At 40.8% G+C, this 24,634-nt stretch overlaps 1 protein-coding gene across 1 annotated transcript in view; it reads left to right on the plus strand.

Moving 5' to 3' along the window:
• LOC135475575 (metabotropic glutamate receptor 3-like) overlaps window positions 1–24,634 on the plus strand; it is a 79,067-nt gene that overhangs the window by 33,430 nt on the left and 21,003 nt on the right. The window contains exons 2-3 of the mRNA XM_064755500.1: window positions 8,116–8,261; window positions 16,300–16,470. Coding sequence (XP_064611570.1) covers window positions 8,116–8,261; window positions 16,300–16,470 — 317 coding nt within the window. The remainder of the gene's footprint in view (window positions 1–8,115; window positions 8,262–16,299; window positions 16,471–24,634) is intronic.

Genomic DNA, 24,634 nt, shown 5'->3' on the forward strand with positions numbered 1-24,634 from the left:
TAAGCCGGGCTAACGACAAAAGATGGAAATGTTTCACGTCGTTCCTGTGAGCAGTTTTCTGTAAACAGAGTACAGTATGGCGTGGAAATAGCGTCTAATTTAACCAGCACACTATATATTATTAATGTATTGGGAACCTGTGTGAGTGTATTTGGGTGCTCTTAGGGTTTATTTCAGTGCCAAGTGCGGAAACTGATAAACTTACGTGGAGACAAATTGGCGATAACCGGAACAGAAGGGACGGCTTTGCAGTTGAGATACAACAATGTGCTCGTGACGTAGCAGTGTGTGTCATCTTTCTGAAGCAACTGACTTCAAACCCATATAGACCGGGATTCACCTGTCGCTATGTAATATCGCTGTAAATTATCTCTGTATAACAGCCCAGTTAGGTTTACAATATTTTTTCACTCAGTGCTTTACGTGCAACGAACATAGCTCGTGGTTGCATGCTTTCTTTGAAGATTGATTTTCCCTAACTGAATGGATTACGCATGGATATCTATCCGTTATGGTATTAAACACCACGATACTCCTGTGCGATTGTATCCTTGTTCTTTTTCTATATACAGATGTAAGCGACTCCGACATAAATTAACCTATTAGTGCCAAAATAGATACTCGTACAGAAGAATACGAAAACTTGATCTTTATCAAACGTGCTTTGAGATCATTTCTACCAAGGGTAGGCCTACACTACAAGTTTCCAAAAATAGACAATGACATAACAGTGCCATTATACTGGGAATGGGCTATTTACCATTTTTCTGAGAGTGGTCAGGTGTAATGGCTGAGAACAGACTGTAGAGCTTTCGGAAACTATTCCAACACCGTCGTGTGTCTGACGAAACTAATTAACTGGCCGTTATGCATCAATAAAACAAACTAACCACCAGACAGTGTCATTAAGAATACAAAAGATTATTTATCTTTATCTGTACACAATATCTTGCCCATGAGTAACTAAGGCTTGTTAGCATTCCAGGAATACGTTTATTTTCTGAATAATTCCGTCTATGGCGACACACGACCTTTATCAGTACGTTTGCGGAGATAATTCGTCTACCTAGGATGACTCCTAGGGAGTCATTGCACTTCATTGTTTGGCTGTTGTTTCCGGGCGACCTGAACAGACAAACGAAGCTAATCAGACTATATCTTCAGGGACACAGTTCCCACGTACAACCAAACCCAACTGCCCCGTTTTTGAGATATTTAAAAAACATCATGTGAGTGAATTATCATTTACATTTTTTAGGGTGGTTCGCGTATTTCACGATATCCGTACAGCCGTATCTGACGCCGATCATACACCTACAATATCTGTGTTTTCAAAAGTGTGGTATAATACGTCCAGAACTTATTGATGGTATTTGCTAAACACAATCTGGTATAGAATCAAATCCGTTTCTGTATCGCTGTGTTCACACGAATATATATCTGAGCTGGCTTATATAGAGCAACAACTACGTCTGTTCTTAAATAATTCAGGAAATCAGTAACAACCTAAACTTACACGTCATCATTTGACATATTCCAAGAAAGGTTTATGTACATACGCGGCAAACATTCCCCATTTACAGTTTTGTCTCGTGAGTAAATATGTCTTATGTTACCGCCACAGGACGTTACGAACACTGCTGCCTGGATTTCAGTGTAATTCATCCACAGTGTACAGCATGTACCAGTTTTGACCAAAGAATGCTTTCAATCGTCCCGCCATCTCCTGGCAGCAAACGTGTGCTAAAAATACATCTGCGATATCAAGCAGAGCTGATCTTCAGACTACTTATATAGAAGGTATGCTTGTGGGTTTTTTTTTTTTTTAATGCAGCATATGTCAGGTCGTTTATTTTATGGTCGTATCACTTCATGGTTAAGCAGATGTCTCATTGGAATAAGAAAAGCCTAAGAAATACTTGTCAAAGGCGTCTCATTAAAGACCCGAAGAAGGGCTTTCAAGAAATGACCTAATTTTTGCTAATTTTCTCTTCGACAGACATTAGTGTAACCAAGGTTTCTGGTTTTTTATTTGGAGGTATCACAGGTCCATCATTCAGGCATCGATCTACTCATATATAATGGGAAGTGCTGTGTTCTATAGGCGACACTGACCACTACACGTTGTCGGCTGGCTAAGATGGTCAGAGTTGTTGGATGGAGATGACAGATGAAGCACTTGACCTCGCTTATTTCGGCAAATGCGACAGAACCGGCCACACATAATCTGAATTAATCTATCAAAGATAATTTGGGAGTCAATTGAATGAATTTATGGGCGGTTTGCCTAAGGCAGGTTTGGGCAATTCGCCGCTTAGGGGGAGCCCGTGGCCATTGTAAAAATCAATCGTATTGGCCTCCTCTTTCCAGGAGCGAGGCGGCCACCTCAAGCAATTAATCTTCTACGGGGTTATATCTCATTATTTTGAAAACGAAGGCAAACTCACTCGTTGACAAACTATCTCAGAGGACATGGAATACTATGTTATGGATCTCGTTGCAAGTAACGCTGTCAGATCTAAGGCTGACGAACAGCGTTATCTGGCATTGTTCGTGAAGCTTTGACGGCCAGCAACGCCATAGGTAGTCCCCAAACCGAACGACCTCTTACCCCAGACAGACCTATGGCGTCCGGGATTGATATTTACAAATAGTCACAAATAAATCCATTACGTTTCCAGGTGAATCCTGGAATCTAGTCAAAGAACATGAACGGAAAGGGTGCAACTATGATGTGACAACACAAAAACTCGCACTAAATGCCGTAGCTAACATGCTCCATGCCATTAAATAAGTAATTGTGTTAGACCTGACTGCAATCAACAGTACTAGCTTAAATGCAAAAATATTCAGTTCGATTTTGATTTATGTAAGTAGAGACTAAATTATAGTACAGTAGATGTTCTTTTGTAAGCACGCATAAAGTTTTATATGAAAAGGAACGTAGTCCTTGCACCAGCTTATCAAATTTCTAAGAAATCATGAATTCTTAGTAATTTCTTATAACTGGACATTTACTTACGCTTATTAGCGTGCTTGTGGTAACAGATGGTGAAGCTCATAGTTGTAAAGCTCTACAAAAGTGTGTACAAGATTTGGTATGTTCGTTTTTGTTCGATTACAATAGCCTGCCGCCGGCTATGCTCTACATTTCCTACGGCTTAGTCTCTTAAGGAGAGAAATGTATTTGGTAAATGTTCTGACAAGGGCTCTTCAGGCGCTCGGACATCGGGCAACATCAGGGTACTCAAGGGTCTCTGGTGGCACACACAGAGGCACGCTGGGTAATAAAATGCAATAAAGCGCTCGAAGCTAGAATCTCTCTGCGGTGTCATCGCTGATGTTCTTTATTGGAACAAACTGAGTAACCGACACTTTATCAAACAGCAATGTCTCGCACGTCATCTGGTAACAATGTTACCATGTCTTCTCCTGGGATATTGTAATGTGTTCAGCACTGGTACCGGAGTTCACCAACCATACATAGCTACATATACCACCTTTGAATAAAAGGCGGTAGACGACTGCTCCAGTTTTCGGTGTTATTTTTATGGGGTCGCGTGCACTATTTTAAAGCGACTTCACAACTAAATAAATTCTTCCGAAAGCGATTATCATTTGACATGCAGCCTGAGTGATTTCCTCGTGTCCTTTGTTCGGGCTCATGAACCTCGTATTTGTGTTTTATCCAAACTGATCGGTCAATTATCGAAACAGACATCTGTCCATGCAGCGAGTAGACTCGGTTGATGAATCTCCTAATAAATGCCTACCACTGCGATGCTTCATTTTAACCTATATGTCGTTATTCCTATGACACATGGAAGACCCACAGGCATCTGGACATTGAGAGGCAATTACTTACATCAAAGACGATTCCCTGTATTAAAGGGTGGATTGAACAACTCTTTTTTATGTGGGTGGAACATAGAAACGCACTTTACACCCTGGTATCGACAGTCTCCTCAGAGAAAGAGACTGCAGTATATTAGGAATTCGATGAAATGAAAGGGTATTGCTGAGTTTTGTTTATTCATTCATATGTAACCACAAATTATTGGAAATTCATGTTACCATGAACAAAGTGATAACAGTGTCAAATAGTACAGCAATTAAAGGATAAGACAACATTTGATTAATATTTATTTTCCATTGCAGGTATCCTAAACAGGCATTAATAATTAGGTTTATTAAACCTTGATCATGACACAGCTTCAAGTTGTAACTTGTAACTTCAAAGGTAAATTAGTTTACCTATTCTAGTTCGAAGTAACAAGTTGAACTTGGCGCAAAATGGGCTAGGAAGTATGGCTGATAAAGTTGTGTACCTAGGCGATAAAGGCTGAAGTGACCTTCCATATACAGACACAGTCTCAGTGCCACCTTGAGAATCTGTGGAACGGCCACGGGCGCTTCGGAATAGCTAAGTTCGACCCTTATGTGAGGAACCTGCCCTCTGGTCAGCTCCCCCGGCTACCATTCAAACAGACTGCCAAAACACATAGGATCCACGGCGTAGTTTACCGAGGGTTGTGCTACAAACATATGGATTTGCAACATAGCCAGTTTTGAAAACATTTAAAATGTAAGCCCAAGTGGGGCTAGTGACGAGATTAAACAGTTGTTGATCTGTGCCTTCCATTGCCCCCAATGTCGTTGTTAACGCATGAAATAAAGTCTTAACGCGTGGGTTGTTTCTACGACATAATATATTTACCTCTATGTTGTTTGTTTTATTCGAATACAATTATATAAGCTGTACTGTAAATGACATGTATGTCTACCGGCAGGTGGCATGGGAGCTGAGATAGATAGGCCGAGACAATATACGCTACCCCCATACATAATTTTTGAACCTGTTGTTACACGTTATACTGGTCGTAAATCTGGACATAGTTGCTCATATGTGATGGTGAGTAATGACACAGACTTGTTCCAAAGTACCGTGAAATAATGTGAAATGGCCCTTCAGTTCCACCTAACCAACTTGTTGCAAATGATCTCAAAGAGGTGCGCTCATTCAATATGTTCAGCTGTCCCTTGATGAAGTGAATGGATAAAGAATACAGACATAAGTTAGGCTGTGCAATATGATACGAATAAGTACACTTGTTTTTCAAGATTGCGTTATCGATTTACACCAGCCTATTCCTATTGATCGGTACTGTCATTAAGATTTTGCATCTTACTCGGTAAAATCAGATATGATATTTTAATTTTAATGAAATTTTGATTGAAATATGTTTTAAGCAGGTGATGACCCGTGCTTCAATATATGTGACTGATTCGGTGGCCCAATAACTAGAACGTCTATCCGGGGCATCCGTGGCTCAGTCGGTTAGCGCGCTAGCGCAGCGTAGTGACCCAGAAGCCTCTCACCAATGCGGTCGCTGTGAGTTCAAGACCAGCCTATGCTGGCTTCCTCTCCGGCCGTACGTGGGAAGGTCTGCAGCAACCTGCGGATGGTCGTGGGTTTCCCCCGGGTTCTGCCCGGTTTCCACCCACCATAATGCTGACCGCCGTCGTATAAGTGAAATATTCTTGAGTACGGCGTAAAACAACAATCAAAAAAAAAAAAAAAAAGAACGTCGATCCGTCTCGAAGTTGGGAGACCCGGGATCAAACCCGGGGCGGGTCTTATCAAAGACTTTGAAAATGGTACTTGTTGCTGCCTCGCCTGGCGCTCAGCACTGAGAGGGTAGAGCAAGGAGACAGGACTGCTTGGTCCGGTGTCAGTATAAAGTGACTGGGTGGGGTGTCATGTCTGGTTTCTCCGACATGATACTTCAGTGGGGGCAGGTCTTTGGCGATTCTAAATTTCAAGCATTCAGTCATCTGATGTATGTGTGACGCCATGTGTGATAGCTGGCATCTTATCACTGGCAACTTATCACTGCAACTTAACACTGGCAACTTATCACTGAGAGTTATCAATGGCAACTTATCACTGCAACTTATGACTTGGAACTTATTACTGGTAACCTATCATTGGCAACGTATCACTGAAACTAATCACTGGCAACTTATCACTGCAACTTTGAACACTTTATGTAAATGCAAAAATAATAGCAACATACACACCTCCGAACTAGCATGGTTTAAACAGAATTTGGGGCCTCCGTGGCTCAGTCGGTTAGCGCGCTAGGGCAGCGTGGGGACCCAGAAGTCTCTCACAATGGGGTCGCTGTGAGTTCAAGACTTCCTCTCCGGCTGTACGTGGGAACGCCTGCCAGCAACCTCCGGATGATGGTGGGTTTCCCCCGGGCTCTGCCCGGTTTCCACCCTCCATAATGCTGGCCGCCGTCGTGTAAGTGAAATATTCTTAACTACGGCGTAAAACACCATTCAAATAAATAAATAAAATAAATTAAGCAGAATTTGGTGACAAATACTGAGGTATTTAATAACAAATTATTTCACGTCACTGGCTTAGAATTGCTTATCAGGATCCGCCATGGCCAGATTTAATCGAGATAACATGAAAACAGTGCAAAGGGAACAGATTACTACAGCACGGGGAGTAAGAGCAGAGTAGTGCCAGCAGAGTGATAGTCTGATAATACAGCTGTATATTTACCGAATTTAATTATATTACATTCTATGTTTATAAACAGCAATCATCTTGTTACTCTTGTTACACGTTTCAGGACATTAATGCGGATATTATATTCTCCAGAATAACATAACCCAGATCTTAGACTGACCAAGTTGAAGACACTCACAATATTAAATGGAATAAACAGGAAAGGGCTTCGATCGAAGACTCCAACCATATCCACTCCCCTGAACATCTATGCAGACACACGAGTTATACCAGAGTACACTCCCACGACATGTTGGAGTTAATTGAAATGATTCATCTGACAGGAGCAAACAGAGCACTGAAACTTCCATCAGCCTTGATGGCTGCAAACTGTAGACATTCATATTAAGTATTACTTCTATTGCCACCTAAGTCAAAACTGGGTATTAATTTCACTGATTGGTGGACTGCTTACAGGCCAGCGTTTCATGCAGTGTTCAAAAGTATTTCACTTTTTAAATCGGCGGCCATTATCTGAATAGAGGAGACCGCAATACCAGCACTTGTCTCTCGTCAGGAGGGCTCAGCGAGCATACTGTGTTGGTAAAAGGCAAGTGATCTCAATGAGATTCATACAAGATCACTTAAAAGACCCTACCTATATACAAACAGATTGGGTTTTTTGAATGCTGATGTCACTCAGTCGCCTAGAACATGCCTTGTGTTTACAAACATCGCTCAAGACTGTTGACTGCTTCTCTTTGCATGAGTCGTTCTTATTTTTGTACTCTATATACTCTCCTAGTTCTTTGGTGGCCTGTGTCATACATCGTTTTTGGGAATTGGCCTTGCGAGTATTGAGCTGGGACGTCCTTATTCGTTGACGGCTGGTATACGAACTTCTGTTTCGACGCTTAGTTTCATTAGTTCCGTGTCAACGGAATGAATACAAACAGTTTACGAGAAGTGTGAGATCTGTGTGACATTCACGAACAAAGCAACTTCATGTAAAAGAATACTGTAAAAATGAGACAAATATCCAAAAACTAAGTGAGGCTGATGATGACGTTCGTACGGATTTTGTATACCTTGTCAACTGAATATGTACCGGTACCATGTGAGTCTTTTCCGCGCACCTGGAGTAGCCTATCGCAAACAATTTTGTTTGCTTGGTCTTTATTTATTTATTCATTTATTTGATTTGGGGTTTTACGACGTATGCAAGAGTATTTCACTTTTACGACGGCGGTCAGCTATTATGGTTCAGGAAACCGGGCGGAGTCTAGGGGGAACCCACGACCATCTGCAGGTTGCTCCCAAGTTCGGCCGGAAAGGAACCCAGTATGAGCTGGACTTGAACTTACAGCGACAGCATTGGCGAGAGGCTCTTGGATCATTGCGCCGCACTGGTCCACTAAACAACTTGGCCACAGAGGCTTGGTTTATAATATCCTTACCCTGAGGTCTATAGCCTACATGTGTCTGGGGACATTTGTCGTATTACTAGCAGTGTAATGGTTTTCCATCACCCAGTTGACGTGTCAATGTATCTATATAACCAACTACATGCTTGACATTTCCTCTGTTTGTAGGGTCGATCAGTTTAGTGGGGGGCACAGAACACAAGTGTGACGAGGACACGGAGTCTGAGCTGTTCATCTCCGGAGTGCTCGGGGCGCCCTCTAGCGTCACATCTATACAGGTGGCAAACCTGCTGAAACTCTTTAAAATACCCCAGGTGAGATCACGATGGCAGCTAGTGTATTCCACATGACAAACTAGGTGACAGTGTACCAGGGGCACAATCCCATCTACAGTATTTGCCAGACATGTTGAATTCCAGATATATCTGTTTATTTATTTATTTTTTTAACTTTACTTGTTTATTCTTTCGTTATTTTACGCCATACTCTAGAAGATTTTTCGTATACCATGTCAGTTAGTTTCATGTGTAAACTGAATATAAATGTAAATGGTATATACATGTGCAGGTTTTCTATACCACTGCCTTTGTCGGTTGATATGCTGGGCAGGCAAAAAAGAGAAGCTTGGATTAAAACTGGGACAATCCAAGCATTATTTAAGGTGATGAAATGTCAGCGCTGTGGTATGATCAGAGATCGAGTTCATATGCTTTACCAGTTAGCTTTACCTGTTATGCTAGGGAATATTTGTATAGGCCTTTGCCCTTTGTAGATAACTGTACACTCATGAAACCGACTTGACAGAATCTAGTGCTACGCTGATAAAATCAGTAAAAGCAATCAGTGTATGCAATAAGTATTTTTCCACATCAAAGCCTGTCTGCTGTCACATGAGTGACATAACGGTGTGTTGTGTGTCACGAACCATTCAGATAGCACGTAAGAGAACGACGGCCAAACATTCGTCAACTCTGTCCTGTATCACGGCGAATGCACAATAATGAGTTTTCTGTGTTATTTATCAGATTACAACATCTGGAAAGAGTGAATTTGTAGCGGGGTATGTCAGAAAATCGAAATGGATGATATTATTCGAAACGCCAGCATATGTTTCATGTAAGCTAATTCAGTTTCTTGCCGGTTGTATATTTAAACGGATAGGAAATAAATGGCTGCTTTTAACCAGCGACAGCTAATCAATTCGCCAGTGGGAAACCTTTTCCTACAAATGGCAAACTACTTCTTACTAACCATTTATAATGCATAACAAAGTTCCTTAAGCTATAACAAATTGTTTCATTCGTCATGTGTGAAAAAAAAGACAGCAGACTATATTATGTCGATGTCTTCTGTCATGTCATGAAATGTGAATTATGTCTTGTGGAGTTAGATAGAGGACTGCTCATAGATATGCGTTCTCAGAACAACATGAAGGTTGTTAGCAATGACGTCTCTCACCATCTTATATTTACAAGAAATGAATTTAATAATTTAGCGAATTCTATTCACTAGGAATCATTGGCATAATATAGCCAAGGGGTTGGCACACGGGCGTTTGTGTTGAAGGATTTGCGACCAGTTTATCTCTGAAATATTGAGGTTTGAAACTGTCCTCGTGTGTAGAGAAGAAAAATGAAGTATATAGCTTTGGTGAGGATATCTCTGAAAAGTGAGCAAACTATGAAAGCTTTACTTAATGTCATGGTGGGCTGTATGTAATGGTGGGCTTCATGCCATCGTGAACTTCAAGTCATGGTGGGCTGTATGTAATGGTGGGCTTCATGCCATCGTGAACTTCAAGTCATGGTGGGCTGTATGTAATGGTGGGCTTCATGCCATCATGAACTTCAAGCCATGGTGGGCTGTATGTAATGGTGGGCTTCATACCATCGTGGACTTCAAGTTATGGTGGCCTGTATGTAATGGTGGACTTCTTTGTTGTGGTGTACTGCATGTGGTGTTGGACTGCATGTCATCATTTGCTACATGTCATGGTAACCTGCATGTCATGATTGGCTGCAAGACATGGCGATCAGCATTTTCTCACAAATGGCGTTCGTCGATGTTTCTGGAGAACTGTACGACCAGAACTTCATTTAATCTACTAATTCATTGCTCGAGTTTCTGCCAATATCGTGAGGTTCACACTTTGTGCCAACTATTTGCCTACCTTTCCAAATAAAACAGCAGTAAACGAAACATTTGATTAACAGGATTAAGTTACTGAGCACACAGTTCTTTTATTTCAGAGATGAAAATAACCGTTGGTCTGTGGTCGTAAATAAAACATCTTGTTTTAACTGTGTAAAGTGTTGGCACTCACTCTGCACGTTTTCGCTTCCCTCGATCTGGCTAAAAAGCAAGTTGTAAAAGCAGCTAACTTGACTAACGTGTAAACAAGCCATCTTTGTGTGAAGGTTATTACAGGTGGTGTGGGTTTGGACGGCAGTAAGTGTTGGGAATAGTATCACCAATTATCCAAAGTAACGGTACAGCGAGGCTGTAAAGTGAGAGCCTTAAGCTTGCCGGCCGACAGAAAGGTGATTGCCTGTAGAGCCACCTTGTCAGTTTTACTCGGCTGTTATCCGGATTATTTAGGTCCGTGGATGGTCATACGAGTAACGACCTGATATGATTTCACACGCTTATGGCGTCACTGCTTTTACTTAGCACGCCAATCTCCAACGGCTTTGTCCGTGAAATTAATTTCTATCGGGGAGGTTGGAAGTTTCTAAAGCTATACACCCGCAGAGTTCCCAATCGATTCCAGTCTAATCCGAGACGGAGAAAAATGAATACCTTCCTCACAAACAACAATTTCAAGTCGCCCAGAAATTCATGTCCTCTATTCACCACAAGGCTGGTCAAGGGTTCACATTTTTACAGTGCCTTGTAATCATAACCTTTTTCAATTGAGCCAGACAATAAACAATTTCTGGGCAAAGATTTGCAGGAGGGGTATGTAGTATACGTGGTAATCAACTTATTACAGAGGATTGGACCCGCAGTCAGAAACGTGGAACTGCCTATTCGTATACTGTGCTTTCTTATTGCTGTGAAATCCACCGGCGATAATTTTTATCACGCGCGGTCTTTAATGACATTTCTTCGTGATGAACACATGTGGACACATGCATTAGTTAGCAGCGATCATCGTTCAATGCTTTTTTTCTTTTATGCAATATTGATATAGGATCACAGTAACAATAGGTCGGAAAAATATTTCTATTTTTGTTGGCTCACAGAAGATATTATAAAAAGTTAACAAAAGCATGAACGTTCAGGCTAGAACGGTTGGTAGATGGTTGACTTTTTATCATACTAATGACAACTACAAGTTAGTGTAGTTCGTGACATTATGCGATTGTGTGTCCCTTGCGAATGTATATATGGTTCTTTTTGCAGTTGTTCCTCTTTGAGTGTTCTCTCTGACGTTCTCCCCTGTGATGTTGTTTCTTGATGCCCATACGCTTTCACAATTTTCTCTGTGACTGAAATTGTTTTGGTTCTCTTTGCTTTGACGCAGTTTCTTATAAAGCATTTTAACTGGCATAAGTAGAAGTACGACAATGATTGATAAAGTAAAGAAAAGTTTGAGGTAATCCTACTATAACCGAACAATGCGCATTTTTCTGTAAAGACGCAGCTATTTCTGCGTAGAACATTTTTTCTCCTCGCCTTTGCACAGCCTTCCGTCACAAGACTTTGTCACAGCACAATGCCACCACAAATTGTGCTCACATTATATTATCAGAAGATATTATAACGAAAAGCCCGTTCAGTATATGTTGCCTAGTTTGTTGCATTTGCTCTTGGAGTGAACATATCATGTAGTTTTGTGTTTGGAACAACGGTACACTTTCATTGTCAAGACGTTACATAATTTTGGTCAGAGTGTGAATCTTTGCAATATAAGCATCATTTTTGCGCTTGTATCCTTCTGAAACAGTCTTAATGTAATGTCAGTCGCATTTCCTGTTTCTGGTACACAATAAATCTTAGTGTCATTAAAAATACCATACGGTAACGAGCATCATTCTTTTGAAGTACTACACACAGATCATGTGGTCAAAACTGAAACGATTACGACAAATTCATCTAGTCAGGTTTGAAAGAATCTGATTATTCCGTTGTAAGAACATTGCAATTATTGTATGGACCCTGTTAAACATCTATGGACTTGTCCTCTTTCAGACATAATCTTGAGAAAAGAGCAGTTATTGTTAAGAAGTAAATGGACAAAGCCCTGGTTGTAGGCGATGCCCTGGCCGGGTACAGCTGGACCTAGCACTAATTGCTCTGTGTTCCAATGAGCGGAACAAGGCATTGATTTATTACCTCATGAACATTGGTAACGAGACGCCAACAGGATATGGAAGAAATAACCACGACTCTCCGGGGATTAATTCAGCTTCGCCATGATTCCGCTGGGAATTAATAAATAGCCTGTTTGTATCCGCTAAATCAGAAGAATTCATTGGGCTGTATCGACTAAGTAAGACGTGTTGACGAGGATAGAGCCTGGGCATACACACAGTACAGCAAAAGTCTTGTCTGGAATATCTGAGTGACGTCACTGAAGAGGTCTTACCCTGAGGCGATTATGTCAGATAGTTTTTTCCCTAGAAACAATGCACTTGGTTATGGTTATTACAGATAATAACACTGCTTTAGCTCCCAACTGACGTTTCTCAGTAAAGCATTTTTTAGTTTAAAAAAGCTATTTCACATTAATGGAAATCTAATTGCTTAGTTACGGGTAAGAGTTTTTGTACCTGTCATTTATGTACATCTGTTCCAGAGGCAATCTACAAGTTATGTGAAGAATAAGGGGTTAGATCCCCTGACAAGAGATCGGCGGTTCAGTTTCTGGTTTGATTCAACATAAGTGAAAAAAAGGGGTGCTACGAAAGGTTCCAAGCATAGATCTACTGGTATCGGAACAAGGATGTAGTCAAAAATAAAATACCATTTAACGAATGTGGTGCCAGAGGATCTTTCCAGACACTAATGTCACGTGCTATGCTTAGAATTAGCAAGCCTAATGCGTCAGCGTTTGCCATCGTCAAAAGCAAGTTATGGCTAGTAGTCTTTTTTTATACCGTTAGTGGGATGGGGAAAAGTGGGAGGGGGCGACATGGTGTTTTTGGTACTGTTTTCTACCTGATGTTTTCAACAGTGTGTCATGCCTGGTGTTTTGGCCGGGTGTTACGCCTTGTGTTTTGCTAAGGTGTTATGTCTGGTGTTTTTGGCATGGTGTTATGTCCGGTGGGTATGGTACCGTGTTATGCCTGGTGTTTTTGGCACCGTGTTATGTCTGGTGTTTTGGCATCGAGTTATGTCCAGTGTTTTCGGCTTGGTGTTATATCAGGGGATTTTGGCAAGGTGTTATGTCTGGTGTTTTTGTTACCGTGCTATGCCTGGTGTTTTTGGCATGGTATTATATCTGGTGTTTTTGGCATTGTGTTATTTACGGTATTTTTGGCAGGGTATTATACCTGGGGCTTTTGGTTGGGTGTTATGCCAGGTGTGTCCGGCGCGGCATTTTGCCACCATTTTATGTCCAGTGTGCCTGGTGTTTTCGGCACGGAGCTATGAGTGGTGTTGGGTGTTTTTGAACGGTGTTATATATGGTATTTTTGGCATGGGGTTATACCTGGTGTTTTTGGTACGGTGTTTTCCCTGGTGTTTGCAGTTCGGTGTCATGTCTGGTGTTTTTGACATGTTTTCGGGATTATGCCTGGCCCTAGCACGATGTTGTGCCTGGTATTTTGGCAGGTTGTTATACCTGGTGTTTCAGGCGCGATGTTATGTCTGGTGTTTTCGACACGACGAAATAACGTTGATAACGACATTAAAAACAGGGCCTGTTTGTACGAAGCCTTCTTAACGTTACGAACACGTAACTACCATGGCAAACAACAAGGTAGGCATTACGCGGCCATGACTGTTACATGTCCGTAATGTTAAGTGGGCTTCATACATGTGGGCCCAAAAAGACGACTGAATGAGTTTTCCTTTCTATTTTTAAAGAAAAAAATCATTTTCCAACGAGAATTAATAAAGTCCTTTTTATATTAACCCAATACCGGTGTACATTCTAGAGTCATTTGTATTAATGGCCATGTTTCACTTTATGTTTTATCCATCCATATTGCCACATTTTTCAATTATCCAAATGATAATCGGCTGTTTTCCTGCTTAGCGTTAGGGAGTTCCGATCCGCCAACGTTATTTCTATAACATCCCAAGACTTAGAATTGTGTGTCTCTTTCTATTTTGAATTTCAGTTCTTTCTGTCTCAACATTTCTCTTGTGATACTCTTCTGCAGATATAATAATATTCTGATATGTACAGAAGAAAAATTGACAACTGACAATTCTCGACTCCTTGTAAACAATGTGTAACCTGAATTGTGGCCGTTCCTTACACTGAGTCGCTTTGAAATATACGCCCTGTTCGCCTTTGATGGTTGCTGTATGGATTTCTGACCTGACATCTACCTGGTGGGTGATCTGTAAATCATCAAACACTCAATAGTTTATGACAAACAGCTCAGCGCTTCTTGTCCACAGCCGACAGCTCTTTCAAGATTCGTCCACTGCATGCTGGTGATATACTCTCTATACCGCGTTACATGTGTGACAGTATTGACCGCCAGGCTGGTATGGTCAAAATGTCAGGCCACACCCTTTTGCAACACCTGATACTTGTCATAAAGTGTAGGCCAGGTAGAGTTACAGAAGCCGACAATGTGTGAAAGTTATACTTCAAAACAGGCAGGGATTTATTGATCTATTGTCGCCGTATTAATACAGGACATTAGAATGACCACGTGTTAGATACTAGAGATAAGTGCTTGTGAATGATCGAACTCTTGATAAACTACAAAAACTGTAATAGATCTACCCTTTTTGTTTCAATGTAGGCGCAATGTGCTTTTGAACAATGTCGTGGCGATGCCAGCAGCTGATTGCCAGACTTGTTATTACACATTAGTCACAGAATTCTAACATCTGAAGGGAAGCATGGAAATTCAATATGCCTTGCCACTTTGCTGATAATGTCCTGTATTTCCGAGCCGTGAAATAGCCGTTGTGTTCTCCAATCACACCTTGATAAACGCAAGTGGTACAATGCGAGTCACTGCCATTGACGTTATTGGGAAGCCGCAAGCATGCTCAGGTCTCCTGGACTGAACAAATACTGTGTACTATTCTCATATTTTCATTATACACAGTATAGTATTCAACATCAGATTTTATTCTGAAGCAGGACGTTGCTTCAAATTAAATGTCGGGAAAGTTCACGCGTACCTTTTCAACATATTAAATTTTAATATTTTAACACCAGCTGGTGTAAGCGATGAGATCTAAATCAATGGCATTTCCTAATACACACGATTTTTAAACAAAAACTCATCATTGATGGACAGCTTAAAATGGTAGCATTTAATCAACTTTAGTCGTTGTTATCAAAAAATTCTCTTGAAACATGTTCTTGATACCCGTCACATCCTCTGTGTCATTCTGGTTAAATGTCTCTTTTGAATCTACTTTCGATTAGATACAACTGGCCATTTTCATTCACTGTGTTAATTAAGCAGATTTTAAAACGCGTTTAGCATTTGCATAAATCTTCCATTATTCTTCCTGGATGTCCTTCCATAGCTGTCATTCAAGCCACTGTGCAACCCAATACATCAATGTCGTGGCGTTAAATGGTCACACGAATATTGGAAACGCGTCGGTACTCCGATTGTTAGAACAGGAACACATTTTTGTACCCAACCTTCAAGCTTACCTTGCATTTCTCGAGACTTATCATGAAAGTGGGCCTATCGTGTAGTGTAAAGCATCTCCCCATATTAGGTCAAAGTGACGGGAAATGACATCTCATTGTAGCACATAGACTAGTAGTTTCACCGGAAAGTAGTATATCCATTGTGTTGGACCACCTGAGCCATTGCGTGGGGAAGTGGTATCCATTTGAGGCAATTCTCGGTATCCATCTGGCGGGAAGAAGCATCCCATTGTCAGCTGAATAAAGCTGACGGGAAATAGTATCCCATTTTGAGAAATGGCTGGAGTCATTCTCACAGGAAACGGCATACCATTTTGCCTGCGTTAGTGTAAAGGGAAATTGTATCTCATTGTGTCAGTGATATCACGGCTACTAGAATGGTTTCGAATTCTAGATCCGCGCTTGCGTCATTGGGAAACGATGCTTCATCTCCAAGAAAATTATACCAAGAAATTACGCTTTCAGTCTACCATTTACCTGATTTCTAAATTACACATTTTAGCCTACTATTCACCTGATTTCTGATCCACCTTTTTTCTTCGTTTCAGGTTAGTTTTTTCTCCACAAGTGCGGAGCTAAGCAGTAGAGATAGATACCCGTTTTTCCTGCGAACCATTCCATCTGACGTGAACCAAGCCCAGGCTATGGTGGAGCTGGTCAAGATGTACGGCTGGTCTTATGTTTCCGTTATCTACGAAGAATCGAGTTATGGCATTAAGGTAATGTCATTATCTCATCATTACCTCTTGTATCACTCTCCCAAAATACGTAGCTTACTGGAAACTAGGCCATTGTCTTGGTTAAGGGTACTTAATAACCCTTTCCAGAAGATAAGACAAGCTATGTCATGTATTTATTATGTAGTTACAGAAAGTGCCTTGGTGCAAAGTGATATATGGCAGCATCGTAAGAAAAGAAAACGCGAGATACTTGGACATCTGTAAAAGGATCATTCTTTGTTAAACTTAACCCAACTTTGAACATAGCCTTATTTGGCTGTCCGATGTCTATAGTCTATCGATGCATATAATTTAGTTCAGAATATTTGAAAATCTGCTAAGTATGTCCTGTATAGTCCCACAAAACGGGAAAAACCCATGACATAATGAGTACTCATAATATGAACGAATCCTTATTGTTTCTACATTCATTAACAACTCACTACCAGAAACTACATAAAGGGCATGGTCACAACAAGGCTAAGACATGATCACTGGATAAGGCACATGCAGAGAATTTGATGACCAGAAATGCTGTTGCAGGAAGAGGGTGAACATAACATACCACACTCCATGCTACCACTGAGTCAGCGTTTTCTTTTTTCACCCAAACAAAATTCATTTTGCTTCACTCTACCACACCATCTTTACCTAGGTGATAGTATCGTCGTTCTTGGAAATTCCACTATCCGGATGTGCATATTGCGCAGATTCTAGTTCTGAAAGTTGGTTGAGAGCACTTTGTGTTTTGAACCAACGACCTCACCTCAATGGCGGGCACCTGATAGCCAAATATACATTGCAACCGTCTTTAGCGAATTTCAGTATTAGAATATGTGTTATATACATTACGCGCATTCCCCAGTAACAATAATACTGTTGGTTAAAAACACTTTCAAAATGAAAAATCTACCAGTCTGGAACTATATCTCAAATGTAAAAGACATATTTCGAGCGTCTATATACTCGCCGTTAACATAACAAGTGTGATCACATACGTGATCCCCGTAAGTGTAAACGATTCCTTTTCCTGCGGGATTCGTGGAATTTTTTCACAGTGGGTGTGTTATTATATTGTGTTATTATACAGCATTCTTCAAAAAACGCACTTTTTTGCAAAATCACAACATAAGGTTTGCCGTCTTACATTTTACAGCATATTTTTCTCGCAGTCTGGAATCAGTTGATATATACACGGCTGTTTTTTAAACATTTCAGCAATATTGCAGCTATATTGTGGCGATGTTTTTTTTTTGTATAATGTATAAGAGGTTAGCAGTTTTATGTGATGACTGACCGTCAATATGAGCTAAGCGTGGAGAGCGGATATTCCAGTGCGTGACTGCTAATGTGCGCAACAGAGAGCGATATGTATCAACGTGGTCGCTGAATTGTTTAAATGGAAACCAGCACGGCTTCTCGGTAATCGCTCTGATATATATGTCGTCCGTACGTCTCTGCCCACCACGCTTCTTCTATTGACGGTGAGGTATGCCTATCCGCTGTAAGCATTAGCTGGGGTGGAGTTAGGTAATGATAATACCGGAAGAAGTGATGGGTTAGCCGCAGTCTGAAGCTGTACACACGGGCAGCCACCACCGGAATCACGCTGGCTATCTACTTCATCAACACCACCTCTCGCTCTGTATCATTGCCTACCTAACGGCTTCTGTATCAGCCTCGTTCGTTTCGCCCTGGCGATATTGCCGAGTCCTGTGACACAACCCCATGATTAATCAACTCAGGGGTACGTCTGCATGAGTAAAGTCCTTGTACTGTCAGCATTCGGATTATGCATCCTGTCTTTAATATGCATATCCAGTTAAGCCATCACTCCCCGGTCCTAGGTGTCTTGCTTCAAGACAAATTTCTCCACCCTGGCTTCACTCGTCACAGTATCCCAATGCAATTCCCTCGGACTTATAAGGGCTGACTTTTCATAGCCGAGGGAGAAAGTCTGTTTCATTTATAATAGCAATGTTGCTTTAAATAGATACAGAGCCATTCGTTTACTAATTGATTTATTCACCGAGTTCAGAGCAGTAAATACATTTCTAAACATGGATTATCATGTTCGTTGTAAAGCTCTTGAGAGTTTGTTCTCGACCACGTATAAGAAATATTATTTGTTACATAGGACAAGGGATATTCTTCGTGATTTGATATCTATGACCTCTATCTATTGTATATCACGCGTGTAACAGTCAAATTTGAAGCCTTTTCCAAAAATGATATTAGTTGTAAAAACAAATTTTAAAATAGACCAGAGAAAATGATGTAAAAACAACCACGAGTGACATTAAACCCTCCAGCTAACAACGTAGGAAACAGCATTATGCCCTCTTTGCTGAAAACGCAACAAGCGACATCATTCCCTTTTGCCATCAATCAAACAAACGACATTATAACCTTTTGCTATCAAACAAACAAGCGACATCATACCCTCTTGCTATGAACCAATCAAGCGACATTTTGTACTCGTGCTATCAGTTAAACAAGTGACATTATACCCTCTTGCTATCAAGTAAACCAGCGACATTATACCTTATTGTTATCAAGTAAACAAGCGACATTATACTCTCGTGGTATCAAGTAAATAAGCGGCATTGTACCCTCTTGTTATCAACGGCACAAGCAACATTGTACTTTCTTGTTGTCAACCAGCCAAGCGACATCATTCCCTCTTGCTATCAAGTAAACAAACGACATCATCCTTCTTGCTATCAAGTAAACAAGCGACATTATACTCTCGTGGTATCAAGTAAACAAGCGGCATTGTACCCTCTTGTTATCAACGGCACAAGCAACATTGTACTTTCTTGTTGTCAACCAGCCAAGCGATATCATTCCCTCTTGCTATCAAGTAAACAAACGATATCATCCTTCTTGCTATCAAGTAAACAAGTGACACCAACCCTCTTGCTATCAAGTAAACAAGCGACATCATCCCTCTTGCTATCAAGTAAACAAGCGACATCATCCCTCTTACTATCAAGTAAACAAGCGACATCATCCCTCTTGCTATCAAGTAAACAAGTGACATCATCCCTCTTGTTATCAAGTAAACAAGTGACATCATCCCTCTTGCTATCAAGTAAACAAGCGACATCATCCCTCTTGCTATCAAGTAAACAAGTGACATCATCCCTCTTGCTATCAAGTAAACAAGCGACATCATCCCTCTTGCTATCAAGTAAACAAGCGACATCATCCCTCTTGCTATCAAGTAAACAAGTGACATCATCCCTCTTGCTATCAAGTAAACAAGTGACATCATCCCTCTTGCTATCAAGTAAACAAGCGACATCATCCCTCTTGCTATCAAGTAAACAAGCGACATCATCCTTCTTGCTATCAAGTAAACAAGCGACATCATCCCTCTTGCTGTCAACGGCACTGGCAACATTATATCATGTCGCTATCAACGGAACAAGCTACATTTTGCCCTCTTGATGTCAACGAAGCAAGGGCAAATTGAAACATTTTGCTAACAAGGAAGCAACCAACATAAAACTCTCTCGATATCAACGGAACAAACAAGATTAAATCCTATTCCTGGCAGCGCCGCAAGCGGCATTAAACCCCCCAGACAGCAAAAAAAATGAAGCAAGACAGAAAAATACATTTCAAATTTTTAATCTTTGCTTTGAAATCAACAAAGGTGACTCCTGTGAGTGCTTTTCTTAACTCATGCTCACTCTGTGCCTCAGAATCATCGTTTTATATATCAGAGCCGCGTGTGAATGGCTCATTTTACATTTATTAATTACACTTTTAGTATCTTTTCCAGCATGTTATCCGGTTTGCGCGCCGTCTGTCATTCAAGCAGAGTTTCGGAGTCCTAAAAGGGATCACGCCATGTAGCGATTCGGAAAAGAAAAATTAAAATTGTTTTTAACCCCGTTATCTTGATTTCAAAACATTTCCTTTATGCGCGTTTGATGGACATAGAGTTGATACAATCGATTTTTTCCTGCGTTATTTTGTAATGGTGATGTTCGCTTCATCCGTGAACTGGTACATTTCTTTTTCCCGGGCTTGATCGTTATCTTCCGGTGACATTTCACTCCATAACCGGCCATCATTCCACAACACCATTACCACTTAAAATCAGAGAATCATCAGCTGTTACACATAAATGAATATTTACATTTTTTTATTCTACTACCTTATAATGTAAGTTATAAAAAAAAACCTGGTCTAGTTATCACAACCTTTAAGACAAGTCAACTCTAGCTTGTAAGCTGGCCTACTTTCTGAAGTCTTCTGATGAGCATCCGGCTTAGGGGTATTGACCTACAGAATGAAACGTTAGCTTCCAATACTTCCCAGTTGTACACATGCGATGCTTCTGTGGAAGACTTTCTGGTATATATTTTTTTAAATTTTGATTCGAGGGGCCTCCGTGGCTCAGGCGGTTAGCGCGTTAGCACAGCGTAATGACCCAGGAGTCTCTCACCAATGCGGTCGCTGTGAGTTCAAGTCCAGCTCATGCTGGCTTCCTCTCCGGCCGTACGTGGGAAGGTCTTGTAGCAACCTGCGGATGGCCGTGGGTTTCCTCCCACCATAATGCTGGCCGCCGTAGTATAAGTGAAATATTCTTGAGTACGGCGTAAAACACCAATCAAATAAATAAATAAATAAATTTTGATTCGATCCAAATGCCAAACTGCTGGGGAAGGTTAGGGGGGAGTATTATGATACAATTCTATGGCACAAAACGACCTGTCTCCAAAGGTCATATGTATGAAGGACAATACCGTGAACTGGTCTGAAGTAAGCCTTGAAGAAATGAAAGCTTCACGTCACCGAGGTGTAACAGACTCGATCAATCAGCTGCCTAGAGTGCACATTATCATTAGAGTAAGTGATTCAACGATGACAAATGTATTCCGACTGCACGGGGCTGGCATTGACTGGGCATTGACTAATAAGCCTAGTCCGTGGGGACAAAAATACTTGATGGAAGCTGAATGTATTATTAATGCCGGGCCTAGTTCCTTTGTAAAAGGTGTAAGAGAATCTGAAGAAAATTTGATTTGCAACGCTGATGACAATAATTTGTGGTCGTGTCAGGGAATTTTGTTTCTAACGGCTCTTGTTCAGTTAAAGGCATCTGCTGTGACCTCCACTTATACTAAAGCGCATTAAAAACTAGTTGTTAGAATTCGTGCACAGAATGGTGCCCCACAGTGGATGCTGTAATAAGCTTGCAGCGTGAATAAGACAGTTATTTATACCGTATCAGGAACATATACAACTGACAAATCGCATCCGGTAAAACCTGAATGTGTTGGATCCACAGATTTCAGTCTTGATAATCTTCGGATATATCCACAAAATGACACGGTACCGAATATAAAGACAACCGACACCAGACAACAATCCGCAAATACTTTACACATTTATTTTATAGCGTAATTCTGTACCCTTGGATACCCCTCATGTCCCCAGTAAGATACACCCTGTTCTCCAACTAATGAACTGCAGTTAACTGTACTACATTAAAGGGATGTTAATCCGTGCCTTTCAGTATTACTACAGTAGATTTCTCTAGAACTTGACCCAATCAGCGGATCTAGAACGCTCTGCAATTTTGTTCACCCTTTTTCAAACTATGCCGCAGTAAAACAGCAATAAAATAAATCTAAATGGCAATCTCAAGAATTTGTGTTACGCATATTTAAAAAGAATGCAAGAAGTGTGCGAGTGTCTCATATTATGCTAACGTACGCACTTAGACTGAACTTTGTGGACTATCCACCAAGATTTAACATTTTTTATCGCATGTGCAATGTTTCCACCCAAACTAACATGCTTCTCCAAATCGGAAAGTACATCTATTTTTTCCACATTGTACATTACAACTATTTGTCCGGGCGTATGTTGGTAAATTGCTTCCAGCGCATAAGTATGAAGGGTTGCCCTTGGAGATATATAATCATGAGGGGTAACTACACTCGACAAAGGGAGTTTTGGCGGGTTGGAATAAGAACAGAATGTACTCACTCGACAAGGACCTTGTCATGTACATGTGGATAAGACCGCTGTGACAACAATGAGATTTCCACTGGCACGCCATGTTACATGATAATGTATATGGCTCATTTTTACCGCAGTCACAATTCGAGTAGTTTTACCATCCGGTACAGGGGAAAATCTGTTCGGTTTAACAAGAATTACATTAACCTCCTGTAGTGCGTATTCCAATAGCGTCCCATGTTATTAAATAAGAAAGTCAATAGAGTCTCGATACAGCATACTGCTACACGTATCATACTATTCACAGTACAGAAAATCCGGTACATTTACCTGCTACTAGACGTCTCCTGTAAATTAAATTTGGTGTAGTGCTCGCGATCCCTTTCACGCTAATTGACAGAGAGCCATGATAGGCGTATAGTGCCATATACTGATTCAAGTCTATATGTTGGATACTGACGATGACGTGTCCATCTAACCACCGTTGTCAAGGCATGTGCGCTCGCAGTCACAAAGTTGACCTTAATCTCTAAACCTCTAAATCTAAAAGTTTAGTATAGATTATAAAGAACATCAACATTAGATGAAAGTTATTTATCAGTGTCTGTAATATGATTGTCTCCTCGTATCCGCGTACCCATCCATAAAAAAAACTATGTTCAGTCACAGACAGACGAAACGGCATTACTCTTTGAAACACTGGAATGAAGTGAATTTTTATAAATTGTTTCACAGAAGCCAGTAATATTTTGAGAGATTGCGATATCTACCAATTGAATTCCGACATGAAAATTTTGGTCATGGCTTTTTCCACTTGATGGAATCTATGAACACGCTAGTAAACGCCCGTAACCTCCTTGCCAGAAAATTTAACATCTCCTCAGAGAGCGTTTATGGGCTAAGTCTTTTAGGGACTAGGATGGTTCCTACCGAGTAAGACAATGCTGTCATCTCAATATTGTCTTGAAAATGGGGATTGACTGTGGATTCGAAGTGTGTACACGACGCGATAGACAGCCAGACTAACCATGACAAAGCGACAGTCATTAACTGCGTGCTGAGGTGTGATCACCAGGTCTGTCTCGCACCATCTCCTCAATTAGTAACAGAGGTATTCTGTCGGCAGGACACTGATATATCCACGTCTAGAAATAATCCACGAACAATCTATCTGTGTTTGATGTCTGAATGGCCTTTATTCCCTTGAGTACCTAGTCAGAAAAGACTGTAATTTCCCATTAGTACGTATGGGTTTAGTCAGGTGTGTGTTAGAACCAGGTTACCTTATACGGGAACTATTGCCTCGGCCTATCCAGCTACGTTTATTGACGGCTATTGGCGAGAGTATTCCTGGTGTAGGTCGTAGCCTCCGGAGGGTTGTGCTGATGATTTTGACCTCTAATAAATGCTTACAAAATCACAACAAGAACGTTGTACAACTAGATTCATGCTTAATTCTGAAACAAATGGAAATAAATCTAAGCACCACTGAGTCTGATCTAGGCATTCGACTGTCGCTGGATTGTATGCTTCAGTTCTTTAACGGTGGCCTCTAAGATTGAAACAGTGCTGACCTAATTATCTCGGGCATTCAGAGAAAACACCTTGGCTTGAACACGGTGTGTCAACAGTTTTACTGTATTTTATAAAATAAAACAGAAACAAAACATTCCCTGCATGCGAGAAAGACGAAGGAGCAAAATTTAAATTCTTCAGGTGTAATAAATTCAGAGAGAAAAAAATTATCGGGTGATATGCCGTCTTCGCATTCTCATAAATCTTCGGCATTCTTAATGAATTTTCATCTGTCGACAAAAAAGTATTTGGGGAGATGAATGTAGTTTGGGCCGAGACGGTATGCTACTGTCTGACATAATTTGTGATACCGTCGTACATATTATTACGGCTTGTAAATCAACTGATTTTAGACCTTTTAGACTTGCCCCACAGTACTTTGTAAAATGGCGCTTTGGCTACAAGTACCTAAATCGTTGTAAACGATCTCAAAATGACGTCTTATGCTGTAGCTCTGTGCTTCGTCACAGCATAGGCCGCGCATTCTGATAGCAACGTGTTCGATTGGTTAAAATTCTCAAGATGGCTGCCTCGACTCACGCCAGTCATTTGTGCAGTGATGTCATTTGTTCTACATGTTATTGGGTGAAATCCCATTAAAATGATA

This window comes from Liolophura sinensis, chromosome 9 (genome assembly GCF_032854445.1).
Source record: "Liolophura sinensis isolate JHLJ2023 chromosome 9, CUHK_Ljap_v2, whole genome shotgun sequence".
NCBI lineage: Eukaryota > Metazoa > Mollusca > Polyplacophora > Chitonida > Chitonidae > Liolophura > Liolophura sinensis.